This window comes from Vespula pensylvanica, chromosome 7, assembly GCF_014466175.1.
Source record: "Vespula pensylvanica isolate Volc-1 chromosome 7, ASM1446617v1, whole genome shotgun sequence".
In the NCBI taxonomy this organism is placed as follows: Eukaryota; Metazoa; Arthropoda; class Insecta; order Hymenoptera; family Vespidae; genus Vespula; species Vespula pensylvanica.
Window position 1 is genome coordinate 1,818,137 of NC_057691.1, and position 21,806 is coordinate 1,839,942.

The window sequence follows — 21,806 nt, forward strand, 5'->3', positions numbered from 1 at the left end:
TACATATATTTTTACACACAGACAGTACACACATGCAAATGAACGTCAAGCTCGACACAACGCACTGACACATTCGTAATAATCGTAGCTCTACATACGCACATATATACGTATATTAACACACTAACTCTTCGAAAAATCCGAGCATTCGATCGCATTATATAGAATCACGGATTATGTTTTTTCATCCTTCACAATTACTCAGGAAATGACAAAGAAAGAAGTTGACTTTCCGGCAGTAGTCGTTGATCCTTCAAACGACGAACATCTTCTTCATATCGGCGCACCAAAAACGATACACTAACACTGATTCTAATTCGATCTTCTATTTCTCTGCTGTTCCATCTCGTGAAATTCTTGAAAATCTGAAAAAAATAAGATCTCGTATTAATACAGGATAAGATTAAAAGTGGTGTGTGTTTGTGTGTTTATGAATATATATGAAAATGAAATATAATACGAAATATCGATCGATCATAATTATAAACACAAAATTATTGATCAGAGCATTGTTAAAAAACGAGAGAAAGTTCGATATTGTGAAAATCAAGCTGGAAAATTGGAAAAATAGTACGACGCTATAAGCTCACCAGGGATCAACTAGACCGATTTTATTTTCGCGAATATCTTTTAAACGCGATGATGTTCTGAATTGTGAACGCGGCCTCTTACAAATCACGCAATTAGCTATCGATTGGTGTATAGTAATTACGTGTAGGTTAGAAAAAATCTGCTAATTACCTATAATTAACGAGGGTGACAGAGGGACGTCTTTCATTGGTACGAACTGAAACAGTAATGGCGTCATCTACACCGTGAATATAGTTATACGATACGCGCGGCGCTTATACACTACATTATCTTCGAAATATTATGCATTAATAAATATATTAATTGTTCTTAACATTTTATGGAAAAATAACACAGAATATAATAATAATTGCTAACAAATTATTGAAAATTGTTATTAGTCTTCTCTTACTATTATCTATTAAGGTATCTGAAATTCCCGCCACAGTATATAAATTCCCGCGTCAATTACTTCCTAGGTTTCTTCTTTCTTCTACTATGGGAGTCAAAAAGTAACTAATTAATAAATCGAATAATGAAAGAATGAAAGAATGAAAGAATTTATCTTTTTCTATGATCAATCTCTCTTGTAAATGTTTGAAAAGGATAATATTTTATTATACTTGCCTATAGATTGTTCTATAAGTATTAATTAATAAATAATTCCTATGTGTTAGTATTCATTATGGACTCGGTGGTAGTCAACGTTCTAATAGCTTTGGAAGAAGAAAAGGACGCTGCAACGAAGAAGTAATTGATCGGAATAAAGTAAGAAAAAACAAAGATTTAGACTAGATTTTCGAACATTATTGATCTATATAAATTTTGAAAAGCATTAGGATATTGACCAATATCATTTTTTTGCAAAAATATCTCTTTTTCATCGCAAAATATGCGAACAAAAATACTCTCTCGTAGCTGTCACACAGATGCTGCACACATTCACACAAATCCATGAAATCGAGTATAAAAACATTGGCTCCAATCTGCGAAACTACTGACCTGTGTAAATTAATTCGCTTCATTCATTATTTCTTAGAAAAATTCGTACTTTCAATACAAAGCACAAACAAATACTTTTTCATTTGCTTGCACACATTTCCTGCATAGCTATATAAGAATATCAATTTAGTTTTCTTTTGTATTCCGACGGAAACCATCGAAAATCTATCTTTCTAGAAATTAATACTTTCGATAATTTCACAATTATTCAAACAGTTTTTATTATACACAGAATACAAAAAATTAATATTTAAACAATAGTACATTCGTTTAACATTACAAAGATCGTAACGCGAGAGAAACTTAAAATAATTTTAATTAAAAATTTCGATACTTTGAAATTTTCGTTTCAGGATTCTCAGCTACGTGTGACGTTAACAAAATCGAACTTGATTAACTTTTACAATTACTGGAACAGTCTTTCTTTGTGCACCGACGAATGAACATCGAAGTTCTGACAGGATGTCTTTTCTGCAAGTATCAACGAAGAATTAAAGTAAATATATTTCTCTATCACGTATTTCTTGAATTATTTATACAGTTTCTTATTATAACAGTAATACTGATTATTTCGTTTGTATTTTTGTTTCAGAACATCGTAACAATCGCGTGTGTAGCAATGAAGTAATCGAGTGTTTGTGTCGTTAAAATAAAAATATCGAGAAGTAGCAGCAGTGTTTGTTCATACGCGTTTCGCGATTTAAACGATAAGTGTTTTTACATGGACTGCGCGCAATGCAGTTGTAGAAGAGTCAGTGTTTGTTCGTGTAGTTTTTGAATTTGAACAGTTGCACAGACTGAACTTATAAAGGATAGTAAAGTTTCGCGAAATAAATTCAGTGATCGTTCGTTAATAAATAATGTGATTGGTTGTAATTAATAAGTAAAACAGCATTGAGTAAATTTTTTCGAAGATGTACTTCTGAGGATTCTATTACTTTCAATTTAGCGACGTTACTGATTTCTTCTGTAAGAAATTTTATTTATCTTTTCGTTTTCGTATACATTTAAAGCGATTACGTTAATGTTGTTTCTAGCGTCCCGTTAGAATGTTTAGACTTAGAAAACAGAAAAATATTAAATCGAAATTAGAAAATTAATTGCGTGTGTATGTATACGTGTGCTGAATGTGTAGATATCTGTATGTATATGTACATGTGTCCTTACGTCTATATATATGTGTGTGAAGATCGTATATAACCCGAATTACTATCGAACGCGATTAGTTAATGAAAGATTATTAATTAGAGTATTGTTAATAGACGAAAAAAATATCGATATCGACAAAATAAAAAGAGAAAATTCGAAATAAAAAGTATTCTCAGAGGATGCAAACATTTCGATTTTATTTTGACGGATATGTTTTAAACAAGATGATAATACGATTTAGTAACGTTAATGAGTGGAAATCGTGTTTTTGGCATTCTATTGGTATATAAAATAAATGCGTACGTTAGACAGAATATACTAATTATCTGTAATTAACGTGACAACGAATCTTCGTTACGATCTTTAGTAGCACATACGAATTTGAAAGAACGTGATTGGTTACGTCGAAGTAATTGGGCACTTCACACGCATGCGCAGTACGTCATCTGGCGTATATTGCGATATATATATATGTGTGTATGTGTATGATAATGTATCAATTTTTATTCATAATTAAAAAGTAGTACTCTATATAAAATCTATAAATTAAAAAGCCATTAGAAGTTTTACTAATCGATAACATGAAATTAGAGAAGTATATTCTTGCTTATTACTTCAAATAGATTTTTGTTTCACACACCACACGCCACACACTAGCTTATGTCACACGTACGTAGATTTTCTTTTCACTACGTAAGTCAAAAGTATATAAAAAATAATTACATACAGAGAATAAATAAATAATATCTCAATCTTGAAATGTATTAGATCTTATGAAATAAATAGTTGCCAAAATATTTTTGTTAAACATATGTAAAAATAAAAAATTTTAGAAATCAAAAAATAGTGATGAAATTGAGTCACTGAAACTTTGACATTCAAGAACTGAGCTAACAATCAGATATTACACAATGTAGGATCGTTAATTTTTACAAGACAGATAGTGCGAACTCAATAAATATTTCGTAAGAGAAATGAAACGTGCGATTTCTAGATAGACTTCTCATATTCGATTGACGTTACGTGCATTACTTCTTTTGCATCTGCCTAAAACAATTCATTATAATAATAAAGTGATAATAATATTATTCAGGAGAAACTCATAGATATATTTACGTCGCGTTGCTATTCTTTATCCTTTGTTTCTTTTGTCTTATTGTTTTTAGGTTAACAAAGCCATAGTTGAGACTTAATTTCGATCGTCCTCGTCATACGCCAAAACATATTGAAAACAGGCTTTTACTTGTGTGAAAATTACTCTTGAAACTTATTTTTAACAATCAAAAAAAAGAACAGTTTTCATAAGTCTGAACAGATAATCTTGTATACAAAATGTTTATCTTTCGAATGAGCTTTTCATCACTAAAATTAGAAAAAAAATTGCAATCATGAAAATTCATAGTATAAATTCTTACAAAGGCATAGGAAGAAAAGCCTTTTAAACGAATCATGTTCCGCGCGTTCTGCGCGTGAACGCAATTACGTATATGCGCATTCGCAGCGAACGTCAGGTGATAGCGCGAGTGGCTCTGTGATTCAAAGAGGTTAAGGGTCTATTTGGAAAGAAATGGCTGCGATAAAGGGCCTTGCTAGAAACATCCCTTATTTAAAACAACAATTCGCGGCCCTTTTAGGAAATACCAGTACCAGCGTGAAGTTCATATGCGTCGTAGTTCTATTCTCGTACTGCCTTTCTTTCTCCCCAGAAGCAGTGCGCGCTCTTAGCGTGACACCAGGTTATTTGATACCACCAGCATTTTGGATCTGGACGGCCTTCACTTTTTGTTTTCTTGAAATACACTTTTGGGAAGTATGTGCTGACGTTGTGACTGTTGGTCTTTGTGGGAAATTGATAGAACCTCTTTGGGGTGCTATGGAGATGATGACCTTTTTTGCGGTTGTTAATTTTGGAGTAGCAGTACTCTCAGCGCTGTTTTATTTATTTCTTTACATGTGCACCAATGATACTGATTTGTTATTCGATATACACATTCATGGCCTGACAGGATATATCGCAGGTATTTGACAATTAGTATTAAAGGATAAAAGATATTAAAAAATAAGTATGCAAGAACAATTGTACCTAATTTATATATATCTTTCAGGTGTCGCTGTTGCAGTAAAACAGATTATGCCAGATCATATTTTAATAAAGACACCGATTGGAAAAATTACTAATAGGAATATACCATTAATGGTTTGGATAGTTGGACTATCGCTTTGGATAATAGGATTATTGGAAGGTACACATCCAACTATGTTTCTAAGTGGATTATTAGTTTCCTGGACTTATCTTAGATTTTATCAGAGACATAATAATGGAACTAGAGGAGATATGGCTGATAATTTTACGTTTGCAAGGTGATCATTTAAAACAAAATTTATCATTATATTAATTTCTGTTCTGTTTTATTCTATATTATGATCATAATCTATTACAGCTTTTTCCCAAATGTATTACAACCTCCAATAGCAGTAGTAAGCAATACTGTACATGGTTTCTTTGTACGCATTGGACTCTGTCGAAAAGTAGTTAGAAGATTTGATATGTCAAATGCACCACCTGGTTTGGTAATTAATCTTCCTGGAATTGATCCCCATGATAGTGAAAGACGCAGGTTTGTATATAGCTTACTTGTATCATATAAAAACGAGAAAAGATAAAATGTTGAAAGATAATAGAAGTCTATTCTCTATTTCGAATAATTGTATTTATTTATTAATCAAAATATTAAAACTTTTATTACTTTTCAGACAAATAGCACTTAAAGCACTGAGTGAAAGATTAAGCAAAGATCATACAAAACCATGGCAACAAGATCGAACTAAGAAACATTCTCCTATACCACCTGCGATTTCTATACCAATTCCAGAATCTTCTACACCAAAACCACTTGCATCTCCTCTTATTCCACAAGTTAATGTCAATATACACAATCATCCTTCTACTAATACGTGATTACTTGATGCAGACTGATTTCAATAGGTTTATGTGTAAATACATTAAGAAACTTCTAAAGAAAATGTTCCTAAAAATGGGTTTTATAATATGGCAATATACAATTAGTAACGAAATTCTATATATGTATTTTTCGTTAAAAATATATTTATATATTTATGTATATAATGCAACTGTTTCTATATTTGGTCATACTATGAAACAGAATCATTCAAAACAATGTAAAAGTTACACACATACACGTAAAACATACGTTATGAAACATTTTATTTTTACATTGTAAAATATTATCAAATGCAACACATGTAATATAAATTTATGAACAAAAGCTTATAAATACTTTCAAATATTCGTAATCATAGGTATAAATTAATTTAGGAAAATCATTAATTCATTTTATATGTTGCTTCAAAACAATAGAATTTACTTTTACTTATCATAAAGATAAAAAATAAAATAGCAACTATATTATAAAAAAAAATTAATATTTTTTTAAGTTTAATAATACGAAAAGAAATGACCGAATAATTATTATTACAAAAAAATATGTTAATAACAATATACTTTACTTTTTACACTTAAGCAATATATATATATATAGCAAATTATATATTTGATAGAAATCAATAAAACTTAAGGTATATATAATGTTGTTAGATATAATGCCATATTATATATATTAAAACATAATGATCTTTAGAAGATTCTTAACAAATAGGAAGTATTACATTTATCTTCATAAAACTTGTGATGCTGTTTTCCAACAGAAACCATGTTCTTCATTGCTAAAGATTATGGAATCTATTCACATAATCAGCAATTGTTGATAAATAATACAATAATTTAAATGTTTTGCGAGGAAATAACCTCGTAGCTTTATAATGCTGTTCCGTCTAAAGTTTAATAGTAAACCACTGGAAGATTGATAAGTGATGAAAATGAAAAATGGCTTCCAGTACAACAGTCGAGCATTTCCATTAGGTACACTTTCAGACGTAAAAACAGATACAAATCTTTTTAATGGTAAACTTTTTACATTGTGAAAATATTTTGAACAAAGTAGACTGGCAATACAAAGAACATATACACATTGAAATCAGTAGCATAGTTTTTGAGTAAATATCTTGTATAATTTACAGCTCATTCATGATATATTGGGTGTCTCAATTAAGTTGAATATTTAAATTATTTCTCCTGCTATTGAAATCAAGAAAAAATAATTAATAGGAATTTATATGGTTTGCATATTAACATCTGTTTTTTTATAATGTGACGTAGTCGGCATTTAGATAAATTAAAAATGACCTTAAGTAAAAAAAAATTCATAAAAATTGGTTAATATGCAAAAAAACGACAATGACCTTGCAATGGCATTTAAAATGATATTGGGAAAATATTTTTTGTCATTACTAGGTGCATGCCCTAGATCCATATAAATTCATCTTAGTCATTTTTTCTTACTTTCTATATTGGTAGAAATAATTTTGATGTTCAATTTAATTAAGACACACTATATACTTGTGATCAAATTAACATGCATAAGTATATTATGATAGTTTCTTTTTTATATTATCTCTTCACTGATATAATATCATTAGATTCTTTTATGCAACTATTATTTTTGAGATTAGAATGTATGTTGAAATTCATATCTTGATAATGAAAACCTTGAAAAATTAATACTTGAGATATTAAGTAAATTTGATTATTATTAGAATCGTATTTGATTCACAATCATTGTATGAATGTGTTACTGCACATGCATGCATTACATACATTCCAAATTTTTATATGTTGAAATGAAATGGGAGACTTCTACATTGTTTAGTATCAAATGGAGCTAATACTGCAATGGTTATTACAGATAAAATAACTACTCTAAAAAAATGTATAAACAGATTATGAAGATAGAACAGTCATGATGTAATTTAAAAAAAGGGAAAAACTATCTTGATGGACTGATGTAAATAAATCGAATGAGTTGTAAATACATAAAATAGGACATGTAATGAGAAGGGAACAAGACATTGAAAAGAAGCAGTGGTTATGCATACAATAGTGTGATAGAATATGGTTCAAAACTATTTTTATGTATGATATGAAAACATTCTGTCAATGTATGAGTGTTTGTTATAATTTTAGCCTTTCACATAATTTTCACAACACATTTTTTAAGTACTTCTATTTTAAAAGATCTTTAGTCAATTAATATTTATTATTGAAGCTACTGTTGAAATATGAAAGGCTAAAATTATATGTATGAATGAACATTTGTTAAACTCGTTGGATATATTTTAAGAAAGTAATGTAATAATCATTATTACACATTATATATACATGTTATATATAGTTAGTTTTGTACATAAGTTATAACAGTTAAAGTCCTATCAATATTAAAGTCTAAGAACAAAAAATCAGTTTCATATTTTGAATTTTACTTATATATATGTGCATGTATTTATAGAATCATGTTAAGAAAAGTTTATTTTTTAAAAAACAAAAAAATTTTCCTTTTGTTTGTGAAATTATTGTTATATCACATGTAAGGTGTAAGGTTTGCATCAATACTTAAATAGTAAAACATATTAAACAAAAAATGATTCTTATGATATAATAAAATATTTCATCATCAAAAATATAGCAGCAGGTATTAAAACAAATTATTTTTATAATTAAAACATTTTTTTATTGCTATAGAGCCATAATTTTAGTATTTATATCATGGTTATATTATATATACTCTTAAAAAGTATAAAATATTTCAAGATTATTTTTTCCTAAAAGCCAATGAAATTTTTACATTGGCAGTAAGTTTATACAATTCACTGTATTTATCCATGTTAGTTTTATCACAACACCTTAATGCAGTTTTCACAATGATCACTAAATAGTATCATTAGTTCTTATCTATAAAATTGTTGCTGATGTTGTGACCACTGAGGTTGTGGAGGTGGTGGTTGTTGTGGTGGTGGTGGACCATATTGTGGATCTTGTATATATCCTGTTGGTGATGGCCTTATTGAAGTTGGGGCGGAAGATACATATTGTTGCTGAGATGGAGGTTGTGGCACATAAGATACTTGTGTTGGATGTTGAGGTTGCGGATAATATTGTTGTGTTTGTGAAACAGGTGGTGGGACATTGTATGTTCCATAATTCACTTGTGGAGGTGGAGGAGGATAATAATGATGACCTTGCTGCGAATGAATCTCGTGTGTTGTCATAGTAGTATCTTGAATAGGTACGGTTATGAGATTAGTTCGCATAGGTCCATTACTTGGAGGAGGTGGTGCAGAATTTTGTGGATAATTTTGCATAGATATGATTGTTTGAGGTCTATGTTGCTGCCTATGTTCCACAGATTGTTGATTCACCATTGAGTTCACTCTTGGATCATTTCCCATAATGGGTTGCACCATATGAGATTGCACTGACTTTATTCGTGTGTTCTGCATTGAAACAGAAGACACTTTAGACAATTGTGATTCAATATCTGATTTAGAATGCACGTATTGGGGAGGCTCAACTTGTATTCCCTGAACTGGTTGTGGAGGAGCAGATATATGTCGATGATTAATATGTGCCTAACAAAAATAATGTATTAATCAGAATTATACTCTTTAATTAGTTTACACAGAAATACAAAATACCTGTAAATCTCGTTGGCTGAGATATGTTCTTCTACAACCAGCATTTCCATATCTTGTTCCTCCATGAGTACACATAAATACTGTACCCAAACCTGTTTGTTCTACTCTGGAAACTTTTTCCATACAACGTGGGCAAACTTTATCTTCTCGTTTGGCACAAGATAAACAAAATACATGTTTACAAGGTATCTATAATAATATAATAATTACATAATGTTTCCTACCTTCTAGTATGTATATATATATATATATATATATATATATATATATATAATATATTTAAGGAAGATGATATATATATATATCATCTTCCTTAAATTATGTATTCTTTATATTATATATATTCTTTGTGTGTGTGTGTGTTTGTGTCATTTATATCATTTATATATATAGTATCTTTCATAAATTATATATATATTATTGTCATATCTCACCATACGTCCATAAATAAGAATAGGCTTTAGACACTTGTCGCAACAATGTATCATAGGATTAAGAACTTTTTCACCAATGAGATTAACACGATGGTCCCATCTTAAACGTAACATTGGTTCAGGAGGTCCTCTATTAATGGTTGTAAAAGTTGGTGCTTCCAGTTGTGATATATCCGCTTCCAAATCGAACTGTTGCTCCAAAGGAGCTTGCTGCAATGGTGGTGGTTCATGTTCCTCTGGTTCACCGGTTGCAACTTCTGCTGGAGTTTCTTCTGATTGTTGAGGTGTGTCTTCTTCATCGCTTTCAATTACCTATATTATACATATTCTTTTTTGCAAGATTGTAATATAAAAATAATTTTTTAAAACTTGCATTCATTTATTTACTTTAACTTGTTTTTTTGATCTTCCTCTAGTCCTGCCTCGAGCACGACCACGGGCTCTACCTCGAGCTCTGCCTCTCATTCTTTTACCGCCATCTTCCTCCATCACTGAAATTAATATTAAGTGTCATGAAATTAATACAAAACAACACGTATAATATTCCAAAAACTAAATAGATAAGCATTGACCGATTTATCATCATTGTACTTCGCAATAAAGGTTATGTGACGAAATGTTAAATATACGATATAAATTATAGAGAATAAATAAGAGGACAATACAACAATCATAATTACTTGGATCAAATATATATATTTATAAATATATAGTGCTTACAATAAAAACGTGTTTTCCTCTACAAAATATTTATATTACAGTATGTTACTTTTTTCGTTACATTCCGTCATCTCATATATAATACACTACGTTCTTCAATGAGTTGATCCATGTGACGTACTCTTACCGTTTCCATAGAAACGATACTATACTTGTGTGTGATCGCAGGTATGTATATGTTTTAACTAGTACCTTATGCACTATTAATATTCTTTTATATTATATTTTACAATTAATTCGTTCTTACTAATTAAATATTTTATATAAAATTTCTCTATAAACATATCATTGTTAATAGTTATGTTATTACTTGAAAGTAAAGATGTGAATGTGACAAGTAAATACCATGATAAAAAATATTATTTCATGGACAATCAATGCCATACTTGTTTTCTTTTCCCGCTCCTAAGAGCTCAAAATCTGTTCATGAATAATTTGATAGTGTGTGTGAGGCATCCATATAAGCGTCATATTAGTAAGACACTCCAATTGTTGTATAGAGTAATTTAGAATTTAGATTTAATAATACTTCGAGAAAAAAGAATGTCGTGTTGCGGTGGAAATGATGAAGAAGAACAAAGACCGCAACCAACTCGCGTACGAGGATGCACGGATATTTTCTGGATGTGCTTTTTTATAGCATTTTGGTTTCTTATGGTACAGTAACAATGTTTGTTTTTATGCAGTATTTCAAATTTATCATACGAATAACTATTTCAAATTTATGATAACGAATGTCATGAACCTATAATTTATCAATTTTGGAATCAAACTATCTAAAGTTGAGATAGATATTAACATAAGTAACATAGAGTTACACAAGTATATTTATATTTACAATTTTATGTTCTATTATATATATTATGTATATTATGTCATAATATTTGTAATGATCAATGATTTTTTTATTATTATAATTTATAGATTTTAATAGCAGCTTTTGCATTGGTATATGGTAATCCTTTACGCCTTATAAATGGATATGATAGTTTTGGAAATACATGCGGTATGAAAAATAATCCAAAATTTGGGAGCATGGAGCTTTTTGGACAAGACACTAGTGACAAACCGTTAGTTTATATGATTACATTTTTCCTCATTGCCATTTACTAATATCATCTTTTAATTAATTTTGATTATAATCTTTCTAGATACTTATTTTTCCTTGATGTAAAGAATGTATCACAATCTTTAAAAATTTGTGTCAAAAAATGTCCTGATAGAACTATGATAACTATGGATGATATATGTCAATTTTATAAAGAAACAGGTTCTCAGTTATGCCATGATAAACCAGGAAATGATTTTAGTGCTTGTAGTACTGGAATTAATAAGCACAATAAAACAGGATCTTGTCCTGAACTACCTGTTTACAATAGCATTCCAATACTTAATCGCTGTATCCCAAAGGCTGTTCAAGATGTAGGAGAAACAATTATTTCTAATTTATATGGACTCATTAATTCATGGGATGTGATTGAACAAATATTAGGTGATCTATATAAAACTTGGAGAGAAATCTTAGCATTATCCTTTTTAGCTTTTGGTAAGTACATTATATTTTGCTTCACGATTACACAATTTAATATGTTTTAAAATTAATACAGAAATATTGTCTAGTACTGTCCCTTTTCATGATTGCCATCTTTCATTTATTGGCAAGTATTGTAACTTGGATAGTAATGATCCTTGTCAGCATTGCATCAGTAGGTAAGTAAAATAAATGATATTTTACTGTAAATTAATAATTATAGGTTAAAAGTAAACATATAAAATTATTATATAGCTGGAACAGGATTATTATGGTGGACATATATAGGAATAAAAAGAACATTAGATAAGACTGATCCAAATCAACTTTTAGAAGAATCGGTTAGAAATGAAAGAGCTTTTTTAATATTTTCTATTATAGCAACAATAATAACTGTAAGTATAATTTGTTTATTCTTTTTATCATATATACTTAATTAAGAGAAACAAATTAATTCAACAATATTTGTTTTTTGTAGATTATACTATTGTTACTTGTTTGTGTGTTACGTAAACGTATTAGTTTTATGACAGCATTATTTAGAGAAAGTGCAAAATGTTTAGGAGAACTACCTGGTTTATTTTTCCAACCATTATTGACCTTTACAGCTTTGATTCTATTCTTTGCTTTTTGGGTTACAGTCATTCTGTGTCTTGCTACAGCTAGTAAGTATACATATTCCTTATAATGACACAAAATTTTACTTAATATTTAACTTTAACTTGTCTTAAATTGAACAAAAATTAATTTCAGATTATCCAGGAACAAAATCAGTTCAAATGTATAAAAATCATATATTTGATCCTCTGAATTTAAGTTCTCTTGGAGAAAAAAATATCTTGGTACAAGAAGAAAAATTAAGCATTTCTATACATAAATTTAAAAGTAATGTATTCCTAACTTTTATACTATAATTATAACAAGTGATAAATACGATTTTTTGTTTAATCTATGAATATGTTTTAGCATTTACACTTGTTGAATATGTTGATGCAACTTGGGTGAAATATATGTGGTGGGTTTATATAATAGGTTTGATATGGACATCAGAATTTATAATTGCTTGTCAAGATATGGTAATAGCTGGTGCAGTTGCACATTGGTATTTCAGGTAATATTTATTCTAATTAAACAAAAGTATATATGCATAGTTAATGTATATAATTTAGATATAATAATATATTTCAGAGATAAGGATGCAAGCTTATCACCAGTATGTTCAGCTATTGGAAACTTAATTAGTTATCATTTGGGTTCAGTTGCTTGTGGATCATTCTTAATAACTCTTTTTAAATTACCTCGCCTTATTTTGACATATTTTCACAAGAAGTAAGCAAAAAATCGATTGAATTTATTGCAAAAATCGTTCATGTTAAGTAAATCATAATTTTACATGTAGGTTTGAGAAGAACAAAGAAACCTCTCCATGTGCACAATGTGGTCTTAAGTGTTGTATTTGTTGTTTTTATTGTTTAGAGAAGTTTATTAGGTATATGAATCATAATGCATATACAGTTATTGCCATAGAAGGAACAAATTTTTGTAATGCTGCTAGAATAGTAAGTCCTCTATTATTATCATTATAGGATATATATATATATTTATTATCTTTTTAAAACATACATTTGTTACAGGCTTTCAAAACAATTGTTGATAATGCTCTACAAGTAGCTGTAATTAATAGTATAGGAGATTTTATCTTATTCTTGGGAAAATGTTTTGTCACAGCTGCTACAGGAAGTGTTGGATTACTCTTCATGAGGCAAGATCCACGATTGCATTTTTATGCGGCACCAATTTTTATTACTTGCATTTTTGCATTTTTTATTGCCCATTGCATTATCTCTTTATACGAGGTATATATAAATTTATACTTACTTTTAAACGTTATAAATAATGTATTGTTTTCTCAACCATAATCTTATTCGATATCCATTTTTTTATTTTCAGACTGTTATAGACACTCTGTTTTTATGTATATGTGAAGATAGAAATTTGGGTGGAGAAAATGGAAAATGGCGTCAGTCTCCATTGGCGCACATTGGATCAGATGTTAACACGAATGGTCAACAATCTCATGAATTATCACCAATGAATACATAAACACACCTTTTAATATTAGTATTAATTTATCTTGCAATTCTTCCATAGCTTATTCAAATGTCTTTCAGGTATATTTTTTCTATTATCATTTCTTGTTACAATATATAGTTATACATTCCAGTATTTTTTTTATTTTATGAAAACTACATATTGTTTATAGCGATAATTTCAATTACAAATATGTCTTATGCAATATAGATCAGTAATAGAATTTTAAATAATATATTAGATATATAATTTTAAAATAATGTGAATGTAAAGTGAAATTTATAATGATATATATGAATCAGAATCAATCAAGAGAAATATTTTTGAGATGCATTATATGCTTAATATGAGATTTTTTTATCTATACAATGACGCTATAGTCATACATGATGTTATATGAACAACAAATTTTTATAAGATAGATATACAAATTTAAGTTTACAGACAGTTTTATTAATATAAAATGAGGCTTTAGATTTGTGTGACTAATGTGAACTTCATAAAGAATATGCATTTATAAAGAAGTTATATGTTTTATATATATTAGAATGAAATATTTTTAAAAAATTTATTTTTATGGTAAAATTAATCTATGTTTTAAAGAAATATATTATGTACCTATAGTGCTAATATGGCTACTAAAATATGATTTACATAAGTGCCATTAAATTTATACAAAAAGAATTATAATTATTGTCAGTAACATTGGAATCGAACTTTATGGTATATTTAATATGAATTTATATATAAACTTATACTTTTTATGCAAGATGTATCATGTAATTCATATAAGCATAATACTTCATCTTTAGTTACTAGTATTTTGAAGTACTAGTTCCTTACAAATTATAGATATTAAATATATCTCTAACGCACATTTAATTTCAATGTTACTAGCATATATATGAATTAAGTATACGAAATGTTATATATTATACATATTTTCTATTATACAATCATTTATGTCTAAGATAACTTGATGTCTTTCCAAGTATTATTTTTAACTAAGACTTTTACATTTGCATTTAATAATTTAATTATTGCTAAGTACTTATTATGCTACCTGCTATAAATATATTAATATGCACCAAAATCATATGATAATATAAGGTACAAATAAAGAACAACTGTAAAAAATTTTAAGAACAATATATGTAAATTTTATTATTGTGTAACAAGGATATATCACACAAATACAAAATGTTTAATCAGTGTTTGACATTTCTTTTTAATTTCTTGTTTGTAAGTTTTTTCTTTTTGACTTTTTTATTTAATTGTTTATTTAATTGTTTACTCTGAGACTTCTTCTTTTTCCTGATTATAGTCCTTTTTGGAGTTTCCTTTTTTTCTACTTCTTCATCTTCTTTATCCTTACTTTGTAATTCTAAGGCCTTTTCTATTGGATCACCTTTAAATATTTCATCTACAGGATTTAAAGCATAACTTTCTTTTGGTTTATTAGCTTGCTGTACCATCTTCTGCTCCAGTCTGTTCACATATTTACCAGCAGCTTTCTTATTTAATAATTGTCGATACTATAATTATAAAATAAATAGATTATTATTAGTTTGACCTTATTCTATTTAACATTATTAGTATTACCTTGGCAGGTGAAACATAAAGAGGATTATCCCATAGTGTTTCTCCACCAAAACTGTTAGCAAATATTTTAACTGGATTTAAAACAAATCTAGGTCCGATTTCTGCTAATCCTCCATCTTCGGTGAGAATTTGAAAGTTTCTAAACCATATTCTATTATCTAACACTGTAAATGTATAAACATGATCAAAGAATGGTTGACTCTTTGGATGATGATATGGAACACCAAATATTTGAGTGAGTAACTCTTTCAAGAGGCTGTAATGTGGTTTTGTATTGAAATTTTCATCAAATGAGAGTAAAGGACGAGATCCTTTCAAACAATTTCCTGTCATCTTCAATTCACCCATGGTATAAACTATAATAAAAATAATTTAAAAGATAACAAAGAACATCTATAATATTGACAAATACTTTTCACATTGCAGTCATATATTACATACTATTTTCAACTAAAAATTTAGCACAAGGTCCTGCAGATACATTAGAAAACCAAACGTAAAGATCCCTTTTTCTTCGACCTTCGAAAAGTATACATTTGTTACAATTCTTCATTTGACACATTTCATTAACAACCTGCAAATCTTTGGAACGTTCCATTTTACTCTCAGGTCGATGATGCGGCATAAGAGTCTTGATATCTTCCATGAGATGACGGTGTATATGACCAATACCTCTGCTTGAAAACACTAATACACGTTGCTTGTTTATCCATTTTACCTAATAATTTAAATGATTTACTTATAAATTTTCCTTAAATATAATTTCTCATTTCAATTATTCAAATTATATATATTTCCAATAGTGAGGTTATTTACTAACCTTTTTCGGTGGAGGTTCGTCTGACATTCTTTTTATCGGTGGTAAATTTGTTTCTGTCGTTTCTGTCCTTTCTTCATTTTCTAACTGTTTCCTCTTCTTTGTCATTATTTACAAAAAATTAATAATACTGTGAAAGAAAAACCGAATTGTGATCGAAGACTATACAAAAATGAAACAAACGTGACTGCTGCACGTTACTACATATGCTTCCTGCAGAAAGCAATATGGCGCGTTTTTCACGCATGCTCCTTAATTGAAATAAAATCTATGATCAAATTTTTAAATTGAATCGATTATATATATTATTCTAAAAATAGTATAATCATAAAATAGAGTGTTTTGAACTTTCATCGTTTTATTTATGCGAAAGGGCTTGCTTCATGTTTATACAATGAAAGTACAAATCAAGCGTGAAATCCAATAATGAACACTCATAAACAGTTATAACTGTATCCAGTCTTACGAAAAACGCACCGCGCTTAAAATTACAAACCTTTATTTTATTATCACACGTGTTTAATGATACGTGTATATTGTATATGTAAGTAATACGTCGATTAATTTTAATATTTAGTTCGTTATCATTATCACTTTATATATATATATATATATATATATATATATATATATATATGTAGCTGGGTATAAAATATATGATAAGAAAGGATATTCACATTAAACGTTAACGTCATTACAGATTAATAACAAATTGTGGAATAATGTCGTGAACTTTGCTTATCGTAAATACATTGTTCTTTTTTTCGCTAATGAATCAATTTATAAACAATTCATGATTCAATAGTTGCTTTTAATCTATATATATTATATATATATATGTACGTATATATGTATGTATATATCACATGATCAACATAATTGTTGTGTAAAGTATATATGTGGACGTATGTATGTGTGGTGTGTGTGTGTGTGTGTATGAATTATACAGCAACTACTGTGATTTTATTATAATTTTGTATTGTGTAATTCACACACTTAAAAATACATAAATGTATTTCGTGCATATATATAAACAATTATACAAATTATATAAAATCAAATAATAGAATATTTTTATATTTCTTTATATTGTATTAGATTATTAATATTACTAATATACTTAATTAAGTACAAAATATTTTGTAAAGTAAATATATAAGTAATATTCCAATCAAGCAACATATAAATATTACTTTCACATTAACATTTTTTAATTTCTTCTTTATATTTATCATTTATTTCTAACAACCATAATATTTATAAATTAAGAATTAGTTGTATAAGCAATTAAAAAAAAACTTATTACAAAAGTTAAGTATGACAATATATATATATATCTAGATACATAATATTATATAAATAATAGTAATTTTTTAAAAAGTAAATGGAATAATATGGATTCACTGTTTAATCATCTCAAATATCACATAGTACTTAAGGATTACAAGCGATCATTATTTTGTTACTATAGATATTATGTTCTCTATATCTATTTAATGCAAATCAATCAAAACTTCAAGTATTTATATAAAGCACCTAATTCCTATTGTAATAGATATATTTTGAAACATATTTATAAGTAAAAATATTGTCCTGCCTCATATGAAACAATGAAAAGCAATGAAATAAATCTCTTTTTCTTTACTTGATATTCCATGTTGGAGAAAATTTGCAATAGTAAGAAACTATTATGAATCGACTATTATGCATTAAGAGTATATTTAATTTATTATATATTTTCGTTGATCTTGGTAATTCATGCACTGCAAAATATGTCCAAGCTTATTTATATCTATTACAAAAACAATAATATATGAAGATGTAAATGGTGACTTAATATAAAGACTATATTATTTTTTTTGCATTCAGCAAATGATTTAAATGATAATACAATAAGAAAATGTGACTAGCTATCCGTTAAAAAGTTTTTGAATACTTATTTCATAAAAAAAAAAAAAAAAAAAAAAAATAAAATAAAATAAAAAAAAAGTTTTACATGTATAAATGCTTTATTATAACAGTTAATCTTAATCACAATGTTCTGAGACTGTATTCAATTTTTAAATACTATTAAAAATTGTAACAAAATAAATGATTGAAAAAAAAATTGTGTACTAAGAAGACATACAAATGTATTATCCAATACATTCCAGCGCATAGACTTTGCTTGAAAATTATTTTCGCGGTTTTATAAACGAATGTCTATCTTTAATCAATACAAAAAAATAATATACTATAGAATTGTGCTTTCCATTTATACAGTCAATAATTCTTTGCTAATATAAATTCGATCAGAATTTCAGCAGTACTTGGTGTTCAATTAAAAATCTATCTAGACTATCTATGATAAATAATACAAATATTTTTGTTCCCTTTCTGAAAAAAGTTAGATGAAAATGCTAAATCTATTCATTTTTTATTAATAGTAAAGTCCGGGTATAGAACACATATTTGCACATGAACTGCCTTCAAAGTTCAGACATATAAAAATGCTATATCGTACATTCACTTTTATAATACTGTGAATGGATTTCATCTTAATTCTACGTGGAGTATTAGGATTTTTCTGCGATGGCATTATGCATGGACTTACTTTTTGAACAAAAAATGCAGTTTAAATTTGAAAAAGGATTGAAACGTCTATTATTTAAAACTTAAATGTTAATAGTAAATTTGTTCATTGGAATGCTGCGTTGACAACACTTTGGTTTCAACATAGGGACGTCAATTTTATGATTATGTTAAAATTAATAAAAATGATTATTAAGATATTGTGATAAATAACATAGAAAGTTGATAAAATATATTAATTTGTGGGCGATCAATTATTGAACAAATTGAAATTTTATATATTTTAATTTTAATGGTTTCTATGAAAATAAAAACATTTAAAATAGCAAAATTCTACATATCATCTGAAATTCCAATTAGAACAAAGGAAACCATTATTTGTTAACATATCTTATAAAAATCGTATTGCTAGTTAAATTTAATTTTCTAACATTTTCATTAATTCTTTAAAATATTTTTAGTCTATGCTCAACCTAAAAAAGTACACATTAACATATAACTTTTTGAAAACAAAATTAAATTGTCATACTGAAGGCGAAGATATAAAGTTAAAATATGAAATAAATATAGTTGGTAAATACATATTTTTGATTGTTTAAAAGAAGAACATGATTACGCATTCAAACTAAAAAGCCAATCCAAATCAAACAAAAAATTTAGTTGCTTAACAACTTTAATCATGCAGAAAAATAATTATCTAATTAAACCTAAACTTTTCCTAGAGCTTCAGTTGCTTCTCCATTGGCAGTAATTTTACATCTTTTTAAAGGATGATTGTACATGGTTTGCAGTGGAACATGAAGGAGTTCCATAATTTGTATGAAGTTAGGCTCTGCAATAGTAATATTAGTATATTTGAAAAGATATCACTAGTTTTTTATTTTCTTAATTCTATCATTAATATCTTACCATTCTCTGCAGTGATGTATCCATGTCTAATTAAAAAGTCAAGTACCACTGGTACTGACGTAGTTTTAAAATTTGTAGAAGCTATCCTTTCTAAACATTCATTTACTGGAAGCAATTCAAAAGTCTCTACTTCTCCATCACTATTACTTGGGACAAAATCTGGTGGCAATTCAAGATCAAAAACAAATTCTGTATTGGGAAACAATCCTCTTTCACTTTCGAAGAATAATGAAACACATCCAACATTTTTTAATTTTTCAATAAGATTATTAGGGATACTGGCTTCTTCTCCGGCTTCTTTTATAGCAGTTTCATTAATACCAAAACCAACACTTAATCCACCACTGACCATATTATCCCAATATCCTGGCCATGTTTGCTTATTAGGACTACGCTTTTGTAACCATATTGACAATCCTTTTATAGGATCCATAACATATCCATTTATATCAACACCATATTTACGAATTCCAAATAGACCTGTATATATTAGAAGTAAGATCAAAGTAGAAAATCTTAAATTATATTATAAATTAATATACTTACACGTTGCAGACCGATCCATTTTAAATAAAGGTTGTGTATTAAACTGAGCACGAACTTCATAATATTCTTCTCTCCAACCATGTAATGTAATAAATTTTTCATCGGCCTTCCACTTTCGTAATACTTCTTCCACACGAGCACTTCTTTCTGCATAATCTCGAAATGCAGGATTTAATTGTACATATTCCGGATGTACTTGAAATACCTTTAAAATATAAAAATATTAATTTTGAGAATAAAATCTCTTCTTCTATATATAAGAGCAAAAGACAAAATATTTACTTGTGGATGATTTAATAATTCTTTCATCACATCTGGCCTAACAAGACCTACTTGCTGTCCATCTACGACAAAGGCTCTGCATTCGCCTGCATGGAACCCTAAAGAATTTTAATTATATTTAACAAATATCCGATATATTTTCATAAGTATAGCATAAAAACTAATACCCAAGCTGTTTTTTGTTCAAATATATTTCAAAAGTTGGAAAATAACCATGTGAATTATCAATGAATCTATGTTTCGAATCGCTGAACCTCAAGATATTGTTACAAAAATATTATAAATAGTACATCATATAATGATAGTATATACATATAATTCTAAGTAAAATCATAATATTATAGATACTAACATCTTTATATAACATATTTTAAACTATTATTTCTAACTTCATTGATGTAACCTTATACTAGTAAATATTTATAATAAAAAATTAACAATATAGAATATAATATTAATAGCAGCTTTAACGTAGAAGAATGATAATGTTATTCAAAGAGCATCAAATCATAATAAATTAATCTTAAGATCATCCAGTGTGTTTCTTTACTTCAACGAAAGTACAAAGATAAATACGCAACACTTGAAATCAATATCTTGGCGGACAGTATGAAAAACAGCGCGTCCTATATTACTACACGTCTTAGAAGGCGATATTCGAACAAAAGAAAAAAATTATAGTTCAATTTGACTTACCTGACAGATAAAAGCAATTGACTTTATTCGCAAGTTTCAATAAACGTGACATTGGATCCGTATGATTATCCGTCATGATGTTTCGACCTCGTCAGCCAGCTGTGATAAAAAATCCTGCCATTGAACATAAGATACGTCAGATACGTGTCAGATAGGCTTTCTGCGCATCCTGCATACTCATTTTAAAATTAAACGTTTCTTCTGATTGGCGAAACGGTTTCTATGCGTCCGTTCTAAACCAATACGATGGAGGATATGTTCAGATACGACTTGCTGA

General features: G+C 28.0%; 5 protein-coding genes across 5 annotated transcripts; 2 read left to right on the top strand and 3 right to left on the bottom strand.

Moving 5' to 3' along the window:
- The first annotated feature begins 4,226 nt into the window (after positions 1–4,226).
- On the top strand, positions 4,227–5,939 carry LOC122630444 (transmembrane protein 115). The gene is made up of 4 exons (XM_043814935.1): positions 4,227–4,739; positions 4,827–5,082; positions 5,163–5,339; positions 5,476–5,939. The coding sequence occupies exons 1-4, from the start codon at positions 4,289–4,291 to the stop codon at positions 5,678–5,680; spliced, it is 1,089 nt and encodes a 362-aa protein (XP_043670870.1). The 5' UTR covers positions 4,227–4,288; the 3' UTR covers positions 5,681–5,939.
- A 2,090-nt stretch (positions 5,940–8,029) lies between these two features.
- On the bottom strand, positions 8,030–10,620 carry LOC122630443 (E3 ubiquitin-protein ligase Hakai-like). The gene is made up of 5 exons (XM_043814934.1): positions 10,485–10,620; positions 10,152–10,255; positions 9,765–10,076; positions 9,331–9,519; positions 8,030–9,264 (listed from the first exon to the last, which is right to left on the bottom strand). Exons 2-5 carry the CDS (start codon positions 10,251–10,253, stop codon positions 8,584–8,586), a joined length of 1,284 nt encoding a protein of 427 aa, XP_043670869.1. The 5' UTR covers positions 10,254–10,255; positions 10,485–10,620; the 3' UTR covers positions 8,030–8,583.
- Positions 10,621–10,747: 127 nt separating this feature from the next.
- Positions 10,748–14,988, top strand: LOC122630442 (choline transporter-like 1). The gene is made up of 12 exons (XM_043814933.1): positions 10,748–11,141; positions 11,409–11,554; positions 11,636–12,030; positions 12,105–12,194; positions 12,271–12,410; positions 12,494–12,680; positions 12,769–12,900; positions 12,982–13,126; positions 13,204–13,344; positions 13,415–13,574; positions 13,650–13,871; positions 13,966–14,988. The coding sequence occupies exons 1-12, from the start codon at positions 11,028–11,030 to the stop codon at positions 14,116–14,118; spliced, it is 2,025 nt and encodes a 674-aa protein (XP_043670868.1). The 5' UTR covers positions 10,748–11,027; the 3' UTR covers positions 14,119–14,988.
- A 252-nt stretch (positions 14,989–15,240) lies between these two features.
- LOC122630559 (ribosome biogenesis protein BRX1 homolog) lies at positions 15,241–16,790 on the bottom strand. The gene is made up of 4 exons (XM_043815167.1): positions 16,529–16,790; positions 16,150–16,426; positions 15,709–16,064; positions 15,241–15,641 (listed from the first exon to the last, which is right to left on the bottom strand). The coding sequence occupies exons 1-4, from the start codon at positions 16,631–16,633 to the stop codon at positions 15,315–15,317; spliced, it is 1,065 nt and encodes a 354-aa protein (XP_043671102.1). The 5' UTR covers positions 16,634–16,790; the 3' UTR covers positions 15,241–15,314.
- A 1,725-nt stretch (positions 16,791–18,515) lies between these two features.
- Positions 18,516–21,678, bottom strand: LOC122630747 (uncharacterized protein YJR142W). Its single transcript, XM_043815596.1, has 5 exons — positions 21,530–21,678; positions 20,834–20,931; positions 20,552–20,756; positions 20,006–20,485; positions 18,516–19,928 (listed from the first exon to the last, which is right to left on the bottom strand). Exons 1-5 carry the CDS (start codon positions 21,603–21,605, stop codon positions 19,804–19,806), a joined length of 984 nt encoding a protein of 327 aa, XP_043671531.1. The 5' UTR covers positions 21,606–21,678; the 3' UTR covers positions 18,516–19,803.
- Positions 21,679–21,806: the final 128 nt, after the last annotated feature.